This window comes from Talpa occidentalis, unplaced genomic scaffold (assembly GCF_014898055.3).
Source record: "Talpa occidentalis isolate TD23 unplaced genomic scaffold, MPIMG_talOcc4v2.1 talOcc4.2, whole genome shotgun sequence".
Classification (NCBI taxonomy): Eukaryota; Metazoa; Chordata; class Mammalia; order Eulipotyphla; family Talpidae; genus Talpa; species Talpa occidentalis.
In genome coordinates, this window is record NW_023602073.1 from 14,245,317 (window position 1) to 14,267,371 (window position 22,055).

The following is a 22,055-nucleotide window of genomic DNA, read 5'->3' on the forward strand; positions in this document are numbered from 1 at the left end:
CAGTGCTTGTATAAATAAATAAATACAAATCTTTTAAAAAAATGTGGCTAATGTACTTCACAACTCAATCATACAACAGTTTTCACAATTCATGGAAAACTCACTAAGAGACACACCCAATGAATGTGGTAGAGTGTACAGTGAAGTGCTTTGTGTATACGTCCCAGGTCTTCAGCAAATTTATGGAGTAATTTTAACCAATCAGTGACATTTCTTGCTTTATTGGGAATGTTAAGTAAAAAATCTTTTTAAAAAAATTTATTAATGACTTGGGGGTGAAGAATGCAATGGCAGATTTCATGCCTCTGCCTTGCTCTACGCCAAGGATGCAGAGGTTGTACACATTCTTGCTTTTGCATCAGGCGTGTAAAAGTTACACAGGGGAAATAGCAAATAACATTTGACATTATGATGAAAATAATTCTGACCTCAAAGACTTCCTCAAAGGATCTTGGGGACCTCTAGGGATTCATGACCCACACTTTGAGAACTGCTTCAGTATAAGCTTCCAGTGTATGAATAGAACACCACTTAATCTTCTCCAGGTAAGCATTTGCGGGTGCTACTTTTTTTGTGCCACTACAAAAAGTGCTGCACTAGGGGCCTCCTAGTGGCTCAGGGGTTAAAGTCTCAGTGCTATCAAGCTATAGCCAGCCACAGCGACATGAGTTCTATTCCCAGCCAGGGAGCTACCCACATGGCACAGCAGACCTCTCCTGTCTTGGCTGCTGCTCCCCAGGGCAGTGTATTTCAGTAGATTCACCTGTTCTGCCCCTGACTCTGTCTCTGGGGAACGCCCCACCCTACCTCTGGCCTACACCAGTTCTTGTACACATAAATATACCTTCAAAAAGTGCTGCAGAGAGAACTGGGACATGGAAGATAAATGGGCAACTCTGGCAAACTGCCTGAAGAAGAAAGTTGCCATAAAAGAGGACTAGAAGGGATGAAAGCTCAGAACCCTGCTACCCTTCCCCACCCACAAAGTTGGCACTCTCTGACCAACAGGAAGGAGGAAAAAACAAAAAAACTAAAACAACCAACAAGAACAAACTATGCATCAAGCGGGACTGTGAATGGAAAGGAACTATTCAGCCACTGCCCTGTGAACTGGAACTGTGGAGAACTGTTACAGGGCATGGAGAGGGGCAGCCCAAACCCCGCAAACTGCCTATTCTAAATGGGTTCTGCCATCTGCCGCATCAACACAAAACATAGGAGACTTTAATGGGAAGGAACTTTAATACAACTAGGAAACAATACAGGAAAGGCAAAGAATCTAGTTTCTAAATCAAGCACCCAAAGTTCCCCGTCCCCTCTTGGGTAAAACTCCTTCCAAATGGGATTGGCCCAGAGCAAGGCCCCAAAGCCTCCCACAAGTCTAAAGCATCTTCCAGTGGGGACCCACAGAAAAGGGTCAGAAACAACTGGACAAGCCCGGAAGGAAAAGAGCAAAATCAACATCAAGATAAAACCTGCCATTGTCACCTCCCCACGGGTCTCACCCACATCTGTGTCACCCAGTCTATGACCAAAAGACAAGCGCAATTTCTTCACGTGTCTCTAGGCTCCATGCACCTCCTCCAGGTCTCCCTCTTGCTCTCCATCCTGCTTTCTTCCTTCCTCAGTCTTCTCTGCAGCTTCATTCTCTCCCTGCTCAGCTCCACCCTCCATTTGGGTGGGGCAGGAAACCTGGAACCTCCCCCTTTCCTGGGGACCACCCTGTTACAAACCGTGCAGGATTCGCAGTGGAGGTGATCGGAGGTGATCGAAAGGCTCCGGGAGCCATTGGAGAAAAATAAAGACTCCCAGGAGACCTACAAATAGCCCAAGGCCAGCTGGTAAGCTTATGCAGAAAAGCAGCGCACTGGAAATGCATACACAGATCGGGGCTGCCCAGGTCCCTCGCCTGTGACCTAGGCTTGCAGGGAGACGCGCGGGAGCCCTCACTGAGGTGAATGTCCCTCACTGAGAAATCAGAAACCAGGCGCCCGGACAGGGGAGCGGGGTGCAAAAGACGCCATTTCTGCAGGCACTGAACCGGGTTACATCCTGCATCCTGGACTTGAGGGCTTTGGGACTGAGACCCGGGGCACGCAATTCAGGGCATGGGATCCCCACGACGATGGGGCACAAGGCAGACACAGCAACCCCCCACGCCGTTGAGGCTCTCCACGCCACTCCCACTCTGTTCCCCCGGACCCATGGGCTGAAAAATAGTTCCTGAAGGACACTAGGAAAGATCTCTGGCTCCACCTAGTGACCAGAAAAAAAATCACCAACACCCTATAGTTGGAAACCAGGGATCACAAAAACATCCTAAGGCACTGAGAGGGTGGGCCATGCAAACGGGGTTAAGGAGGGAAATAAGGCATGGAGCAAGACCCCATCCTGGAACTGAGAGCTAGGCACAGGATCTGGGGCGTGGGACATGCCATAGCAGCAGGCACTGTACAGGGTGACAGCCAGCATTTTGGATCTGATAGCCCTGGAACTGAGACCTAGAGTGCAGACTTTAGGGCGTGGGATCCATACAGCTATGGGCACAACACCTGGTGAACACAGGGCAGACACAGCAACTGGCTTGAATAAGAGCCCCTGTGTTGAGGTGCTCCCCTGTACCCCCCCCCCACCTCCACTACTCAGACATCCACTGGGAAAAAGCACAGGTCAGCAAGTATGGGTCTCTGGCGCCACCTCGTGACCAGAACTAAATCACCATTTAGTTGATTCCCTGTTGGAACTGAGTAAATACAGAGGGAGGGAACAGTAAGGGACAGAGCCCAGCAACACAGCATCAATACCCTATTGGAGTTTTGGCCTACCAGTGCTGGTCTCTGTCTGGTAAACAGTTTCCAACACCCCTAAAGGAGCAATCCAAAGAGATGCCCACCAACACCAGTGGCACAACATCCCAACGCATAGAACTAATTAGAAAGCAAACAACAGGGAGAGGAAAAAATAAAAATAACCAAGCAAGCCAGCAGAAGGACACACCACAAAAAGAAACACAGTCACTAGAGCTCAACGACGACATGGAAGAACTTCTCGGCCTATCAGATAGAGAATTAATAATCATCCTGATTAAAAAGCAGAAAGAAAACAAAAAGGAAAAAAATGAGTTGAGACAAATAATCACTGAACAGAAGAATGAAATTGAGACCTTAAGAAAGGAAAGAAGGGCCTCCCCGGTGGCGCAGCGGTTGAGCGCTGGGTTGCGAAGCTGCCCGCGGCCTCTGCGGCGCCGGTTCGATCCCCGGCTGCTCCCCAGCCACCAGAGGAGGGTCCCACATGGCGCGCAGACCTCTCCTGCTGCCCGCTGCTCCCCTCAGCAGTGTACTTCGGTCCTTCTGCCTGCTCTGCTCCCCGCTCTGACTCTGGTGAATTCTCTCACCCTCCCGCGCTTCTGACTGTACCCAGTGCATGTATAAACAAAACAAACAAACAAACCAGCAAACAAATAAATAAAACATGCCTCTATTAAAAAAAAATTATAAAAAAAAAAAAAGAAAGGAAAGAAAAGAAACACAGGAGATGAAAAGATTACTAGAAGAGATAAAGAACCCTGGGGAAAGCAATGAAAACAGAATTGATGAAATGGAAGAACGGATCAGTACTATAGAAGATACAGAAATAAAATGAGCCAAAAGAGAAAAGGAGAGAGAAGTGCAAATGAAACAGTATGAGGAGACTCTTAGCCAATTATCAGACTCCATGAAGAGAGGAAATGTAAGAGTAATAGGCATTCCAGAAGGTGAGGAGAGAGACAAAGGAACTGAGAAATTATTCAAGGAGATAATTGAAGAAAACTTCCCAAGCATGATAAAGGAGATGAATATAGACATACAGGAAGTGAGAAGAACTCCCAGTTACCATAATGAAAAGAAAGCTACAGCAAGACACCTAATAGTAAAGCTTGCAAGAGTCCAAGACAAGGAAAAAATAATGAAACTGGCAAGGGGGAAGAAACAGATAACTTATAAGGGAAAACCAATCAGGTTAACTTCTGACTTCTCCGAAGAAACATTACAGGCAAGAAGAGAATGGAGTAACATATTCAGCAAACTTCAAGACAGCAAATGCCAATCAAGAATACTTTACCCTGCAAAGCTTTCCTTCCTCTACGAAGAAAAAATATGGACCTTCTCAGACAAACAAAAACTCCAGAAATTCATTACAACTAAACCCCCACTCCAAAAAATTGTACAAGAAGTCCTAAAGCCAAAACCAACAGAGGAATGAACAAGAAGAACAGAATAAAGCAAGGAATAAAATCACAAAAAAGACAAACAAAATGGCAAACACAGAAGCTAACATATGAATATTAACTCTAAATGTAAATGGATTAAACTCATCAGTAGAAACACAGAGTAGCAGACTGGATTAAAAAACAAAATCCAACCTTCTGCTGTCTCCAGGAAACACATTTAACCACAAAAGATAAACACAGACTGAAAGTAAAGGGGTGGAAAACAATCCTACAAGCAAATGGACCAAAAAAGAAAGCAGGAACAGCCATACTTATATCAGATGAAGTAAACTTCAAATTAAAAAAAGGAAAAAGAGATATAGATGGACACTACATTATGATAAAGGGGACATTACATCAGGAAGATATAACACTCATCAACATATACTCACCAAATGAAGGGGCACCAAAATATATTAGACAATTATTATCAGCTCTGAAAACAGACATTAAAGAAAATACATATATAGTGGGAGACTTCAACACCCCACTCTCACCAATGGACAGGTCAATGAGATAAAAAATAAACAAAGACAGTAGAGCCCTAAATACAGACATAGAACTCATAGACTTAACAGACATCTATAGGACACTGCACCCAAAAAAATCTGAGTACACATTTTTCTCAAGTGCGCATGGATCATTCTCCAGAATTGATCACACACTGGGCCACAAGACAAACATCAACAGATACATGAAAATCAAAATCATTCCAACTATCTTCTCCGATCATAAAAGCATCAAGCTAGAAATAAATCATGAAAAGAAAACAAGGAACCTTCCCACTTTATGCAGATTGAAATCCACACTACTGGAAGACCACTGGACTAATGAGATCAAAGAAGAAATTAAAAAATACTTTGAATTGAATGACAAGGAGGACACCACTTTTCAGAATGTATAGGATGCAGCAAAAGCACTAATAAGAGGAAAATATATAGCAATACAGGCTCACATCAACAAAGAAGAAAGAACTCAAAGAAACAACCTAACCTCACATCTCAAAGAACTAGAAAAGAACAACAACAAAAAAAAAAAAACCCTAAAGCCAGTAGAAGAAAGGAAATAATAAAAATCAAAGCAGAGAGCCTCCCCGGTGGCTCAGCGGTTGAGTGCTGGGCTGCGAAGCTGCCCGCAGCCTCTGCAGCGCCGGTTCGATCCCTGGCTGCTGGGCGAGGGTCCCACATGGTGCATAGACCTCTCCTGCCGCCCGCTGCTCCCCTCAACAGTGTACTTTGTCAGTCTGCCTGCTCTGCTCTCCCCTCTGGCTCTGGTGAATTCTCTCATCCTCCCGCAATTCTGACTGTACCCTGTGCTTGTATAAATAAATAAATAAATCTTAAAAAAAAGAAAAAGAATTTCCTTGAGAAAGAATAAATTATAAAAATAATCAAAGCAGATATAAATGAATTAGAAATTAAAAAAACAATCCAAAAGGTCTATGAAACCAAAAGTTGCTTCTTTGAAAAAATAAACAAAATAGACAAACCTCTAGCAAGGCTCACAAAGAAAAAATGGGAGAAAACACGTATAAATAGGATTATAAATGAAAGAGGAGAAATCACAACAGACTCAGTAGAAATCAAAAGAATAATAAGAGATTACTATGAACACTTATACGCAAACAAATTTAATAACCTAGAAGAGATGGACAAATTCCTAGAACGATATAATCATCCAAAGCTGGACAAAGAAGAAATAGAACAACTAAACAGACCAATTACAAGCAGCAAAATTGAAGCAGTAATCAAAGTACTCCCCAAACACAAAAGCCCAGGCCCAGACGGCTTCACAAATGAATTCTACCAAACATTCAACAGTGAATTAGTGCCAATCCCACACAAACTCTTTCAAAGAATTGAAAAAGAAGGAATACTACCAAATACGTTCTACGAAGCCAACATTACACTAATACCAAAACCCAACAAAGACAGCACAAAAAAAGAAAATTACAGGCCAATCTCCCTAATGAACACTGATGCAAAAATCCTCAATAAAATCCTTGCCAACAGAATCCAACAATGCATCCATAAGATAATTCACCACGACCAAATAGGATTTATTCCAGGGACACAAGGATGGTTCAACAACCGAAAATCAATCAATGTAATCCAACACATCAACAAAAAGAATTATAAAAACCATATGATAATATCCATAGATGCTGAGAAAGCATTCGACAAATTACAACACCCATTTATGACAAAGGCACTTGAAATTCTCGGGATACAAGGAACATACCTTAACATCATAAAGGCCATATATGACAAGCCCACAGCCAATATCAGTCTCAATGGTGAAAAGCTGAAAGCATTCCCATTAAGATCTGGAACAAGACAAGGATGTCCACTCTCACCACTGCTTTTCAACATAATACTGGAAGTCCTAGCCAGAGCAATAAGACAAGAGAAAGACCTACAAGGAATCCAAATAGGAAAAGAAGTAGTCAAAGTATCACTATTTGCAGATGATATGATAATATACATAGAGAACCCCAAAAACTCCACAGAAAAATTAATTCAACTAATCAATCAGTTTAGTAAAATGGCAGGATACAAAAGCAATGAACAAAAATCAGTAGCCTTCCTATACACAAACACTAAATCTGAAGAAGAAGGAATCAAGAAAACCATTCCTTTTATTATTGAAACAAAAAAAAAATCAAATACTTGGGAATAAACCTAACAAAAGAAGTAAAGGACCTATACAAAGAAAACTATAAAACACTGTTAAAAGAAATAGAGGTAGACACAAAGAAATGGAAAGACATCTCCTGCTCATGGACTGGAAGAATTAACATGATCAAAATGGCCATCCTACCAAAAGCAATTTACAGATTCAATGCTATTCCAATTAAAAGTTCAATGTCATTCTTCAAAGAACTAGAAAAAATACTGATGAAATTCATATGGAGCCACCAAAAACCCCGAATAGCCAAAACCCTCCTGAAAAAAAAAAAGAAGGAAAAGGAGGCATCACTCTCCCAGATTTCAAACTATACTACAAAGCCATAATAATCAAAACTGCATGGTATTGGAACCAGAACAGACACATGGAACAATGGAACCGAATAGAAAACCCAGAAATAAACCCACATATCTATGGTCAACTAATCTTTGACAAAGGAGCAAAGAATATGCACTGGAGCAAAGAAAGTTTGTTCAATAAATGGTGCTGGGAAAACTGGGTCACTATATGCAAAAGGATGAAGCTTGACCACTACCTCACACCATGCACAAAAACCAACTCAAAATGGATTAAAGAACGAGTCATAAGACCTGAAACCATAAAATACATAGAAGGAAATATAGGCAAAACACTACATGACATGCACCTCAAAGACATCTTTACAGACGCATCACCCAAAGCAGTGATAGTGAAGGCAAAGATAAACAGCTGGGACTACATCAAATTAAAGAGCTTCTGCACAGCAAAAGAGACAATAACAAAAACAAAGAGAAACCCCACCAACTGGGAGAACATTTTTGCACACAACACTAATGATAAAGGACTGATCACAAAAATCTACAAAGAGCTGATGAGACTCAACAAAAACAAAGAAAATAATCCAGTCAAAAAATGGGCAGAAGAGCTAAAAAGAAACTTCTCCAAAGAGGAAATACAAATGGCCACCAGGCATATGAAAAAATGTTCAACATCACTTGCAATCAGGGAAATGCAAATCAAAACTACCATGAGATACCATCTCACACCAGTGAGAATGGCACATATTAAAAAAACTAGCAACAACAAATGTTGGCCAGGATATGGAGAAAAGGAACTCTTCTGCACTGTTGGTGGGAGTGCAAACTGGTCCAACCACTATGGAGAGCTGTGTGGAGCATCCTCGACCTACTAAAGATAGAGCTTCCATATGATCCAGCAATTCCACTCCTAGGTATTTACCCAAAGGACACAGAAACATCAATTCCAAAGGGCACCTGCACCCCTATGTTTATAGCAGCACTGTTTACAATAGCTAAGCTTTGGAAACAACCCAAAAGCCCAAAAACAGATGACTGGATCAAGAAGATGTGGTACATATATACCATGGAATATTACTCAGCATTCAAAAAAGATAAACACATGCAATTTGCAGCAACATGGATGGCGCTGGAAGGGATCATGCTCAGTGAAATAAGCCAAAAAGAAAAAGAAAAATACCGGATGGTCTCACTCATAGCAGGAATCTAGAAAACTTAAATAAGGGACCAGGAAAATGAATATAAGAAAATGAAAATCAAAATTAACAAAAAACTATGAACCAGAGACACTTTTTGGGGGTGGGGGGCGGGAAGGGAAGGAATGGGGTCAGAATGGGGCTTTTGCAATTGTATGGGGGAATATAAAAATAAAATTTATTATTTAAAAAAAAAAAAAAAATCACTGGCACAGGAAAATATGAGATTGCCCACATTCTGTGGATACCCTCTTTTCTTCAAAAGCACCTTGGTTTCTTTTGAATGTTCATATTTCCATATATATTTGAGAATTAATGTATGGATTTCCATTTTTAAAAACCTACTGGGATTTTGATTGTGATTGCATTGACTTTGTTAAAATAGTGAGTCTTCTCGTCCATGACTATATCTTCATTTAGGACTCCTTTAATTTGTCTTAATAAACATTGAGAAAGGAATGAAGCTAAGTGAAATAAGTCACAAGGGAAAAGGAAAATACCAGATGATTTCACTGATACGTGGAATATAGAGGGAAAAAAGGGAACTAACAGAGCTAAATCAAAACAAACCCTATAGAAATATGACTGCAGAATCCAGGACACTAGAGGGGTTGGGGCCAAAGTGGGAGGGGTCCAATACTCCTGGGTGCTTGAATGGTGGGGGTGGCGTGTGATATACACATGAGGAGGTTGAAACTATTCCCCTAAATGATCTACAATTTTGTAAACCAATATGTCAATCAAGGAAAAAATATTTTGAGAATCACTAATTTAAAAATAATTTCAAAACACACGGAAATTTTATAATTATCTTATTTTTACCTTAATGAGAACATATTACAGATGATTTAAATGTGATATTTTCAGAGACTTGCTTTATAGTTTAGTAAAGCATTATTTTATGTAGAAGACCTGTGCCCTTGAAGACCGAATATTCTGTGGGTGTTGCAGGACGAGCTTGTCAATGTCCATTTTTTTTATATAGTTTGAATTTTTCATATATTTATTGGTTGTCATTTAATGAGGTGTTTTCAAATCTCACAATGATTTGCATTTGCCTATTTCTTCTTTTACTTACGTCTTTCTTTACATATTTTGAGAATGTTATGTACAAATAAATTTTTACTTCATTCTTGTTAAGCATTATTATCATTAATAAGTGTCTCAACTACATAACATTACAGGAGTGCTTTCTATTTTTTCTTTCACGCTTTCTGTATACTTAGCTTTTGAATGTCCCATTTTTTTTTAAGATTTCTTTATTTATGCATATAAGAACTGGGGTACAGGCCAGAGGTGCAAGGGGTGAGAGGATTCACGAGAGACAGAGTGGGAAACAGAACAGGCAGAACTACTGAATACACTGCTGAGGGGAGCAGCAGGCGAGCCAGGAGAGGTCTGCTGCACTATGTGGGTTTCTCCCTGGCCGGCTAGGGATCCAACTCGTGCTGCAGAGGCTACGGACCGCTTCACAGTGCTGTGCTTATCCCTTGCGCCACCAGGGAGGCCCCAGCCTGCCCTTTAATAAGAACATTTACATTTAAAGCAGTTATTGATATAATCTGCCATCTTGGGGTTTGCTTTCTATTTGCTGTTGTATAGTTGAATAAGGTTAAAAATTAAGCCTTACTCCTGACCCAGCAGGCAAGTTTGGGAATCTGGGATAGATAAGGGAATGAATAATGCTGCCTTGGGGACAAGGTCATAAAAGTGACCACCATGACCAGAAAAGCCAGCCCCAGCTTCTGGGGTGCAGAGGCAGAGGCCAGGACAAGTTCTGCGTCAAAGGCCAGTGCTAGAGACCAGACGTCCCAGCTGATAGCCGGTGCAAACTGCCACCCCAAGTTAGAAAGCCAGAGAAAACAGTATAATAGAGAGCCTCAGAACCCCCTTAGGGGGCAGACCTCTCATGTCTCCCTGCTGTGCTTCTTAGCAATTCTAATTTGTATTTCATGTATGTATTTATTAATGATAAGTGTATAATGTATTTTAATAAATCTCCCTTTTCTGTTTGCCACTCTGTCTCTGGTGAATTCTTTGACCCCCGCACATCTGGCCTCACCCTGATCTCCCCACAACATTTGTCCCATTTGTTCTGTTATGTTTTATCTTTCATTGGTTTCTTTCACAGACTAATATTTTAAATTATTTCCATTTTCCCCTCTTTTTGTGATTACACATTTGTTTACTATTTAAGTGGTTGCCCTAGAGACTATAACATACATTCTTATCACGCATGTGTGTCAGTCATCAATGTACTGCCTCTCAGATTCAATCCACTCTTGTGTGCCAGCTGTGCAAAAAGAAATATTTCTGCTTTGCCAACAAGCATGAGGTTTTTTCTGCAGATGACACTAGAGAGGCAATAGAAGAGGAAGTGGTTTCCTTATTGGCTCCCTTATCTTACTTTCTCCAGAGCTGGGTTCCTGAACTGCAGTGCAAGAGAACCAGAATGTGGGCCCCCCTTGTGGTGCAAGGGGTTAAGACACAACCTATGAATCAATCCACAGCCACTGCAGCACAAGTTCGATCCCCGGCAAGGGAGCAACCTACATGGCACTGCAGACCTCTCCTGTCTCGCCCCGTGCTCCCCTCAGCAGTGTATTTTGGTCAATCTGCCTGTTCTGCTCCCCACTCTGTCTCTGGTGGATCCTCCCACCCACCGCGCGCCTCTGGCCTTTACCCCAGTTCTTGTATGCATAAATAAATAAATCTTTAAAAAAAAAAAAAAGAGAGAACCAGAATGCCCAGCAGCCTGCCGCTCCCCTGATACCCCCTAAGTAGCTTCACGGTAGGATTGAGTAGCCCAGAGCCACATCCCAGTGAATGGCTTTTCCAGATCTCCTCCCTCCCCCCAACACCCCCCTCCCACCCTTGAATGTCTTTAAATTTCAAGGCATTTAGCCCTTCAGCCTTTTTTTGGAACTGGCAGATTGCTGTTGATGGCAGTAGGAAAACACTCCCTCACGCCAAGATTGCCTTCTTGGGTCTCCTCCAGGTCCTGAGAGCGGTGGACATGGTCAGACATTGGTCTACTTTGAAGGCAGAGATGATGGGATTTGCTGATGGAGTTGATGTTGGTGCAAAGTAGAAAGGGTCATTTCATAGTTTTTATTTTTTTTTTTTTTTTTTTTTTTTATTTTTTTTTTTTAATTTTCTAGAGGCATGTCTTATTTATTTATTTATTATTTGTTTGGTTTATACATGCACTGGGTACAGTCAGAAGCGCGGGAGGGTGAGAGAATTCACCAGAGCCAGAGCGGGGAGCAGAGCAGGCAGAAGGACGAAGTACACTGCTGAGGGAGCAGCGGGCGGCAGGAGAGGTCTGCGCGCCATGTGGGACCCTCCTCCGGTGGCCAGGGAGCAACCGGGGATCGAACCGGCTGCAGAGGCTGCAGGCAGCTTCGCAACCCAGCGCTCAACCGCTGCGCCACCGGGAGGCCCCATTTCATAGTTTTTAGTTTGAGTAAGGGAAATGAACATGAGACGAGGGTGGGCAGGTGATATGGGAATATACACAGGTAGAAAAGAACCTTCCAAGAGGAGGAAGAAGTGAAGATATACCAAAAGATTGGTGGTCTTAGCAAAGAATTGTTGAGTCTGGATATCAGAAGGAGATACTAATTACAGGAGCATGAGAAAACAAATCCATTTTTTTAATTTCATTTTTATTGTATATATTTTTTATATCATTTTTCATTTTTGTGCAATGTATATATTTTCATCTTGATTATAGTCCCCGTAAAATCCCCATCACCCTTGTTTTGATCCTACTCCCTTGTCCCCCCACTGTAGTATGTCTCTGGTTTATAGTTGCCTGTCGATTTTGATTTTTACTTTATTATATTTAGTTTTTTTTCTGATCCCTAATTTGGGCCTTCTACATTAGGAATGTAGAACAAATCCGTATTTTAAAACAAACTTTTATTTGCAAATAAAATACATTTTCACATGTATTTAATGAGATTAATTTCTTTGATTAGTAGATAATTCACTGAAATACATAATTCTTGGGGCCTCCCTGGTGGCACAAGGGGCTAAGCACCGCACTATGAAGCAGTCTGCAGCCTCTGCAGCATGAGTTCAATAACCAGCCTTCCAGGGAGCAACCCACATGGCGCCGCAGACCTCTCCTGACTCACCCGCTGCTCCCCTCAGCAGTGTATTTCAGTCAGTCTTCCTGTTCTGTTCCTCACTCTGTCTCTGGTGAATCCTCTCACCAACCCCCCACATCTCTGTACCCCAGCTCCTATATGCATAAATACATAAATCTTTAATATATATATATAATTATTGATTTATAAGCATTTGTTAAGCATAATGTGTGAAGTAAACCAAAAATAACAAATACTTTTGATGTTGGTGAGAATTAGATGGCTAATAGTTCTATTACTAGGCTTGCACTTAAGCATTTAAGGAGGTCATTTCAACCATTGGATTCCTGCATCTTCAGAATTAAAGAGATAGTGCTTATCAGAAAACAGATTGATGTTTAAATAAGCGAAGTGTATGCGTGCATGGACGATCACGTGTCAGAGTTTCCTACAGTTAAATTGTATGTATCAGTCTTAATCATTTGATTAGCATAACAAATTATGCACATAAGCAGAAATAAATCAATGGCCTATTTTGATCTTGGAAACAATGCTTAAAATGTACAGAATAATTCCTAATTTTTTCAATACAGGGATCTTTATGAATGATTTTTTAATTGGTTTTAAATGATTTTCATTACCAAAATTCATTTTATTATAGCCAATGTTCACCATTTTTATTTTTTCTTTTAAGATTTTTTTTTTTTATACAAGAGCTGGAGTACAGACCAGAGTCATGGGAGGGTAAGAGGATTCACCAGAGACAGAGTCGGGAACAGAACAGGCAGACTGATGAAATACACTGCTGAGGGGAGCAGCAGGTGTGACAGGAGGGGTCTGCCTCACCATGTGGGAATCTCCCTGGCCAGCAGGGAATTGAACCAGCACTTCGGAGGCTACGGACAGCTTCACAGTGCAGCGCTCAACCCACCACACCACCGGGGAGGCCCGTTCATCATTTTTATTAATCAAAGGCCTCTAATATATTAGCATCTGTAATTTGTATTACATAACAAATTCTGTCAGTACTGTGTTGGCACTTATAATTTTCATTAAATAACAAATTCTGACAGTGAATCAAAACATTTTAATCTTGAAGACATTTCACCCTTCAGGACAGTGCTGCAGCTTTGTCTTGGAAACACATGTTTCAACAATGCTTTCTCAAAAATTGAAAATAGTTCATGAACCCTTCTTACTGAACTGTCTTCATCAAATCTGTTTGGGGACTCAATCTACTATTAAGGAGCAAAATATGTATTTTTACATTCTCCTGTTTAAATTCCATTGTATTTTTTCTTTTTCCTATTTTTTCTATATATATATATTTAAAGATTTATTTATTTATTTATACAAGAACGGGGGTACAGGCCAGATTCACGTGAGGGTGAGAGGATTCACCAGAGATAGAGTGGGGAACAGAACAGGCAGACTGACGAAATATACCGCTGAGGGGAGCAGCGGGCGAGACAGGAGAGGTCTGCCGCACCATGTAGACCCTCACCGGCAGCCGGGATCGAACCGGCACTGCAGAGGCTGCAGACAGCTTCACAGCGCTGAGCTCAATCGCCTGCGCCACCAGGGGAGGCCCCTTTTCTTTATTTTTTAAATTTATATATATTTTACATCATTGTTAATTTTTAAACAATATTTGCTCCCCACTGCCCCTGCCTCATGTGTAGTCCTCATAGAGTTTCCTTTGCCACTGCACCTGTGCACCATCACCTCAGTCCCCTGTGCTCCTCCCTCCCTCTGCTTCCTCTCCTTCCTCTCCCACTGCAGGATGTCTCTGGTTTATAATTTCCATTTTTTTCTTTGTTGTGTTTTGTACTGTTGTTATTTTTTTACACTGATGTCTTATTTGGTTCCTCTATACTCCTGCTATAAGTGAAACCATCCAATATTTCTGTTTTCTTCTGACTTATTTCACTGAGCATAATTCCTTCTAGCTCCATCCATGTTGCTGCAAATGGCATGAGTTTATCTTTTTTGATTGCTGAATTATTATTCAGCATTCCATTGTGTATATATTCCATATCTTCCTGATCCAGTAATGTATTTTGGGGCATTTGGGTTGTTTCCAGGTTTTACCTATTGTAAATAGTGCTGCAATAAACATAGGGGTACAGGTGTTCATTTGAATCAATGTTTTTGTGTCCTTTGGGTAGACCCCCAGGAGTGGAATTGCTGGGTCATATGGTAGCTCCATTTTTAGCAGTTTGAGGAACTTCCAGACAGCTTTCCATAATGGTGGTTGGACCAGTGAGTTTGCACTCCCAGCAGCAATGTAGGAGAGTTCTTTTTCACCACATCCTCACCAACATTTGTTGCTGCTAGTGTTTTGATATGTGCCATTCTTACTGGTGTAAGGTGGTATCTCACTGTGGTTTTGATTTGCATTTCCCTGATTATAAGGGATATTGAACATTTTTTTCATAATCCTGTTGGCCATTTGCATTTTCTTTTTGGAGAAGTGTCTTTTAAGTTCTTCTGCCCATTTCTTGACTGGATTGTTGACTTTGTTCTTGTTGAGTCATTTGAGTTCTCTGAATATCTTTGTGATCAGTCCCTTATCAGTTGTATGGAGTACCAACATTTTCCCCAATCAGTAGGGTGTCTCTTTGTTTTGGTTAATGTCTCTTTTGGTGTACAGAAGCTTTTCAGTTTGATGTAATCCCAGGTGTTTATCTCTTCCCTAACTTTCTTTGCTTTGGGTGATGTGTCTTTAAAGATGTTACTGAGATGTATGTCTTGTAGTGTTTTACCTATATTTTCTTATATATATTTTGTGGTTTCAGGTCATATGTCCATATCTTTTATCCAGTTTGAGTTGATTTTTGTGCATGGTGAGAGGTAGTGGTCTAGTTTCATTTTTTGGCATGTGGTGGTCCAGTTCTCCCAGCACCATTTATTGCACAAACTGTGCTTGTTCCATTGTATATTCTTTGTTCCTTTGTCAAAGATTAGTTGTCCATATATGTGTGGATTTGTTTCTGGGCTTTCTATTTGGTTCCATTGGTCTGTGTGTCAGTTTTTTGTTCCAATACCATACTTTTTTTTAAATTACTATGGCTTTGTAGTATAGTTTAAAGTTTGTACTACAGTTTGAAGTACTGTTTTAATCAGTAGGGCTTTGGTTATTTGTGGTTTTTGTGGTTCCATATGAATTTCATCAGTATCTGTTCTATTTCTATTGAAGAATGTCATTGAGATTTTTACTGGAATAGTGTTGAATCTGTAAATTGCTTTTGGTAGGATGGCCATTTTAATAACGTTAATTCTTCCAATCCACAAGCAGGGGATGTCATTCTTTCCTATTTTCTTTTTATGGTTCCTCATTTATTTCTCTACTTTCTTCCCTCCTTCTAAGACAACTTCTGCTCCTCCATCCCTTTTCTTTTTCCTAATTGTCTTATAGGAGAGCTTTTCTATTTCTATTTCTTCTATGCTTCAAGTCACATTTTCCATAGAAAATTTGTTCCTATTGGAACATTATGCTTACACAGAATTATCCGTGGAATAAACAAAATAGCTAATAATCTGGCCAAACAGTGATCTATAAACAGAAGAATTGGGAACATCTCATCACAAATGAAGCATATAATTATTACTGATGTCAAAAAAGTAAGGTCTCTTTGGGAAAAGCTTCTTGGGTCAAGATGCAACATTATTAAATTCTTGAATTTTTTTTAGCATTTCAAATTATTTTATTAATGTCATCTTTTTTTAATTTTTTTTTTAAACAATATTTGTTTCCCCCCACCCCTTCAGATTGAGTCCCTATAGAATTTCCTTCCCCAAGGCACCTGTGCACTATCACCATAGTCTCCTGTTCTCCTCCCTCCCTCCGTCTGGTTCCTCTCCTGCCTCCTCTCCAGCAGTATGTCTCTGATTTATAATTATCTGTTTTTGCTTTGTAGTGTTTTGTACTGTTATTATTTTTTTACACTGATGTCTTATTTGGTTCTCCTATATTCCTTTATAAGTGAAACCATCTGACAGTCTTCTTTTTCCTTCTGGCTTATTTCATTGAGCATAATTTCTTCTAGCTCCACTGATGTTACTGCAAATGGCCTAAGTTTATCTTTTTTGATTGCTGAATAATATTCCATTGTGTATATATGCCACATCTTCTTGATCCAGTCATCTATTTTTGGGCATTTGGGTTGTTTCCAGGTTTTACCTATTGTAAATAGTGCTGCAATAAACATAGGTGTACAGGTGTTGTTTTGAATCAGTGTATTTGTGTCCTCTGGGTAGATCCCTAGGAGTGGAATTGCCGGTCGTATGGTAGCTCCATTTTAAATTTTTGTATTTTTCATATTTCTTAGCATCTCTGTGAATAAAGATATTACTCATGAATTATAGTATAAATCTCATGTTAATACTTTTTAATTTTTCATAGCACTGGGGTGAAGTCTTATTCTTTAGTTCAAGCTACATGGTCTATGATACTTTAAGTGAGAGTCTAAAACTAGAATATGAAATTGAATGCGACTCTTCTCCCATCTTTTTACAGATTCACCAAATGACTAACCATAGGTCACATGACTCCCCTGCTTACCTATAAGGGTGACATAGTTACCATTTATTGTTCACTTACCATGTACCCCTCACTCTTCCAGAAGTGCCCTATACAAAGCACATAATCCTGTGAGGTAAGTGCTATTACTATATTCATTCATCTATATTATATACATAATATATAATTATAATGCAGAATACTCATGTGAAAATATGGATGTATATGCTATATATTATATATAATAATACAGTATTCTTTTCACTCAGATGAAAATCTGAGCTATAGTATGGTTCAGTAATTTGTCCAAGATCCTATGGTAGATGGCAGATAAGGTTTAACTCAAAAAGTTAGGTTCCAAGTCGGAGGTCTGGCCACCATACTTTACTGCCTTCTTGCACAAGCAGCCTCAAAATGATAACTCAACCTCCTGACTCCTATTACCTTCATCTTCCCTATTTCACTCACCCACTTATATACATAAGCACATTCGACACACCTTCAGAACTGTCCCATTCCAAGAGCTTGGATTCTGAGCTCTCAATCCACTGCCTCCTTCCCTTTTTTTCACAACTGAACTTTTTTTTTTTAATTTCTTTTTTTTTTAATGATTTATTCATTTTATTTATACAAGCACTGGGTACAGTCAGAAGCACAGGAGGGTGAGAGAATTCACCAGAGCCAGAGCAGGGAGCAGAACAGGCAGACTGACAAAGTACACTGCTGAGGGGAGCAGCGGTCGGCAGCAGAGGTCTGTGCGCCTTGTGGGACCCTTGCCGGAGGCCAGGGATCGAACTGGCGCTGCAGAGGCTGTGGGCAGCTTCGTAGCCAGGCGCTTAACTGCTGCGCCACCTGGGGAGGCCCTCACAACTGAACTTTTTACAACTATTAGGCTGCTCATATCTCCAACGAGCTCTCTGGCTCTTTATTTTCCTACTCAGGCTTCCCCTGTGTCACAGCAAAAGAACTTGCCAATATTCTTACTGTTCTCACTCACCTAGCATTTTTCTACCTTTATCGTCACCATCACCCACTCTTTTGGTCTTTAATGTTCTTTCTACCATTCCTCCCTGCATTTAAGATTCTCAAAAACTTTACCCAATCTTCGAGTCACTCTCCCAATACTGCCTCCTTCCCATTGCCTTCCATACTGGTCACCTCAGAAAACCAGAGGCAATCTCTCTCTCCTGAGTATTCCCAACACTTATTTTGTACAGAAAATACAGTGTTTATCATGTCTGTCTTATCATATAGTTGTCTGTGAATTCCCTCAGCATCCCATCCAGCCTATAATCAAAACCTAGAATACAGGGCCTCCCTGGTGGCGTAGACGGTTGAGTGCTGCACTGTGAAGCTGTCCGCAGCCTCTGCAGCACAGGTTTGATCCCAGCCAGCCGGCGAGAATCCCACATCGTGTGGCAGACCTCTCCTGTCTCCCCCACTGCACCCCTCAGCAGTACATTGTGTCAGTCTGCCTGTTCTGCTCCCCCACTCTGTCTCTGGTGAATCCTCTCACCCTCCTGTGCATCTGGCCTGTACCCCGGTTCTTGTATAAATAAATAAATCTTTAAAAAATAAACTTAGGAAAAAAAACTTAGAATATATAGTGCAAAGCCTGGTGCTAGACGATAGTACGGGGCAAAGTACTTCATGACTGAAAAAGTTCTATGTAGATCCCTGATTTTAGAGGTAAGGACAAGGGAGTCTGGTTAGGAGGTAAGCACACTGACAGAGGAGACAGAAGAGACAGAAATTCACTTATTCCTCCTTCCTTGAATGCCTATTATGAATAAAATTGTACACTGGGCATTTTGATAAGCACTAGGGGCACATGGGCAAGAGTGTCAATTTTTAAAAAATTTCAGAGCTTACTGACTGGAAGAGACAATAAGTTACTATATTACAATGTGACGGGACAGCTGTATGTGGAATAAACGATTATATAAATGTGTAAGTCAGGGAATTTACTATCTTTGCAGTAATAGCATGTAAGCTTTCAATAACAAGTGTGTGGAAACAGGTTTGGGAATTCACTAAACAGAGGCACACCCTGAGTGCCAGGAAGGAATGGCAAAGCTCATGTGTGCCAAACGAATCAGTCTAAAAATGAGCCTGTTGGAATGGAGAGGTGATACTCCCCATCTCTCTCTGCTTTTAGTTTTTCTCCCTTCAGCTTTTGTTGCTGTTTTTTTTTTTTTCTTTTCATGTGTTTAGGATTTAGCTCAGCATACTGACCACCTGGAATAATTTTTATTTTGTTTATTCAGTGGCTGTGTGTTCACCTCAACCAGATCAACCATTCTATGAACTTTGGGCTGGAGGTACTCCTCACTCACTTTACTTATTTTTAAACTCGAATGTTCTTGTATTGTTAACCTCTATCATTCCCCTCTAAATTAGGTTTTCTGACAGGCACAGGCACCTGCTTAATTTAGATGCCAAAGAGAATATGATGGGGTGTAGTGACTCCCACATCTGCAGAATGCTTTACCTGGAAAATTCAGTTCTGAGCTATTGCAGCGCATCAGGAAGGATTTCCAGTTGGGTGGTGTTAGGGGGAGTTTTATTTGAAAATGATTCCAAAACCTGTAAGAGAGATAAGGCAGAGAAATATGTTTGGGAAACTTCCATGCCCCTTGTTTGGTACCTGGTCCTCAGCTCTCCTTAAGAAGTTGTTTCTGTGCTGTTTCAGCTGTTCACTTAGTGCTGAATACAGTCCCTTAAAACAGGACAACTGTGTCTTATTTTTACTTTACTGTGATGTGCCTTATTTTAAGGCATTCTCATGTTTGAAGATGTAGATGTAGATTCTGTGCACAAGATCATTAGGTCCTGATAAAGGTGGGGGTAAAGAGGGTCCTGCTCTCCTGTTACTTCTGGGAAGGTGAAACTGGTCTCCTCAAGATAGGTTTGCAAAGTGCACTGAAGGCCAACACCTTGTGTGCTGTAGGGTCCAGCAACTCCCTTCCTCTGGACTCATCCTGAGGACATTACTGTGAAAATGCACAAAACACACCCAGTGTTTATTTACCAAATCATTGTTTCAAATGGTGAAAAGTTAGAAACAATGGAAAGGTGGGTTGATGATTGTTCAGTAAACAAGTACAAAAGTATGTGCAGTATTCCCCTATTTTTATAAAAAAGTGCATTTGTGTGTGTTTGCAAATAGAAAGATAAAGATTAAGTAGATGCCAAAATATAAATTGCTCTCTTTGGGTGGTGAGATTAGTTGTGTTGGTTTTGTTTTTTGGGTTTGTTTGTTTCTTTGTATTTTAGAATTTCCTATAGTAGAAATGTTATTTTTTAACCAGAAATGTTTAATAAATTCATAAATCCTATTCCAAGAGCAATAAACATACACTGGGCCATGAGTTCTCCCCAAGACTCATTATGGCATCCCCCACAAAACGACCTTTGTTATCAAAACAATACAATAAAATAGTATGTAATATCCATATCCTAAAAATTTCCAAGATGGAAACTATTTTTTTTTTAAGACAATCTCTAGAGCTGTCCCCAAAGTTGCTACATTCCTTTTTTTTTCCAGAACAAGAAAGTATGTGCTTTGTTGAAAATGGAAAGGAGGTGGACTCTTCCATAGTTGTTAACGTGTTTGAGGCTGAAAATTTGTGGTTAGAGGGGGGAAGGAGGCACGGGGAGGGTATACTGGGGAGAAAGGGACAATAGTGTGATGAGGGACAGGGTGGACTTTCAGCAGTGACCCAACGCAGGCAGTGCACATGCTGATTCTCAACAGTGAACACCTGAAACTTACATAATGTTATAATACAATGCTAATTCAGTAAAAAAAAAAAAAAAACACAAAAAAACTTTTTTAAACTGCAAAATTAATACATACTGTTTAAGGCTGACCTAATATCCCAACCTGGCGGGATGCCAGAGATAGATTGATGAGTGAAAAATGCAAGTTACAGAACATAAACTTCAGGATTACATTAAAAAACAGCAGCAATAACCACCTCTAGCACCTTCCCCCAACAATATGGGACATTTTTCTGAGAACAACTGTATTTAGAGAAATGTGGATATACCCAGAAACAGGCCTTGGATGATACACACTGAGTTGTTATTAAGGGTTATCCTGGAGAGTGAGTGGAGGGAGAGGCAGGAAACAGACAGGCTTTTAAGGGAACACTGGGGGGTTGTTTACTTTTTATTTTATATACTTCTCCATTCTTTAAATTTTTTGATGATTTAAAAATATTCAAAAAGAAATAAATAAAAAAAGAAATCATAAATCATGTCTGTACTTGCAAGCTTGAGGTAGAGGTTTGCTGATTTAAAAATCTGATTGTTGCAGAATCAGTGATAGCGACAGGGAAGTCCTCTCCCTCATGCTGATTATTTTGTAAATATGAATATGTATCGTAATACAATCGTAAAGATGTATACAGTTTTGCAAGAAGAGATTCACATGATTTTAAAGGGCAGACAGGCAGGAATTCAGTGAGTGATTCTCATTAAACAAATTGATTCCCACCAAATTCAAGCTCAGAGCAGACACAGGCAAAAATACTGCATGGGAAATGACTGTGTTCCACAAAGACATCTTGCCAGCCCTCTTCTTTCTTGCCTTGGCAAACACGCTTTTCCCATTTCTCAATGTCCTTTCCTTTTCTATTCCAAAAATCACTTACAGAAGGGATGCACAAATGATGACTCTTTAAAATATTACTTCCTAACCAAATTTATTTTTCAGTGTGCTAGCAAAGGAATGAAACACTAATGGTGGAATCTCACATATCCCTCAGGATTTGGGGCATAATTGGTCACTGAATCTACTTATATATCCATGCAGTCAATTTAGGGGCCTAAGGTATGATAGGGGTTTTCCATGTGGGGAAGCAGAAATCTGCCATCTCAAAAATATATCTGTTTGGCATATTTCATGATTTCAGATTTCAGATTTATTTCATGGGAGGGGCTCTGAAGGCTGGGTGGAGGCAGAGCATCTGTGAAAGACATGTACATGTATTAAAAAATCAAACC

At 40.3% G+C, this 22,055-nt stretch overlaps 1 protein-coding gene across 1 annotated transcript in view; it reads right to left on the minus strand.

Annotated features, from left to right (window-relative positions):
- Positions 1-11,884: 11,884 nt before the first annotated feature.
- The window catches only part of LOC119253514 (cytidine monophosphate-N-acetylneuraminic acid hydroxylase-like), a 123,427-nt gene continuing 113,256 nt past the window's right edge, over positions 11,885-22,055 (minus strand). Inside the window, exons 14-15 of the mRNA XM_054697867.1 lie at positions 19,537-19,631; positions 11,885-16,859 (exon numbers count right to left, since the gene is read on the minus strand). Of these exons, the coding sequence (XP_054553842.1) occupies positions 16,825-16,859; positions 19,537-19,631 (130 nt within the window). The 3' untranslated portion in view covers positions 11,885-16,824. The remainder of the gene's footprint in view (positions 16,860-19,536; positions 19,632-22,055) is intronic.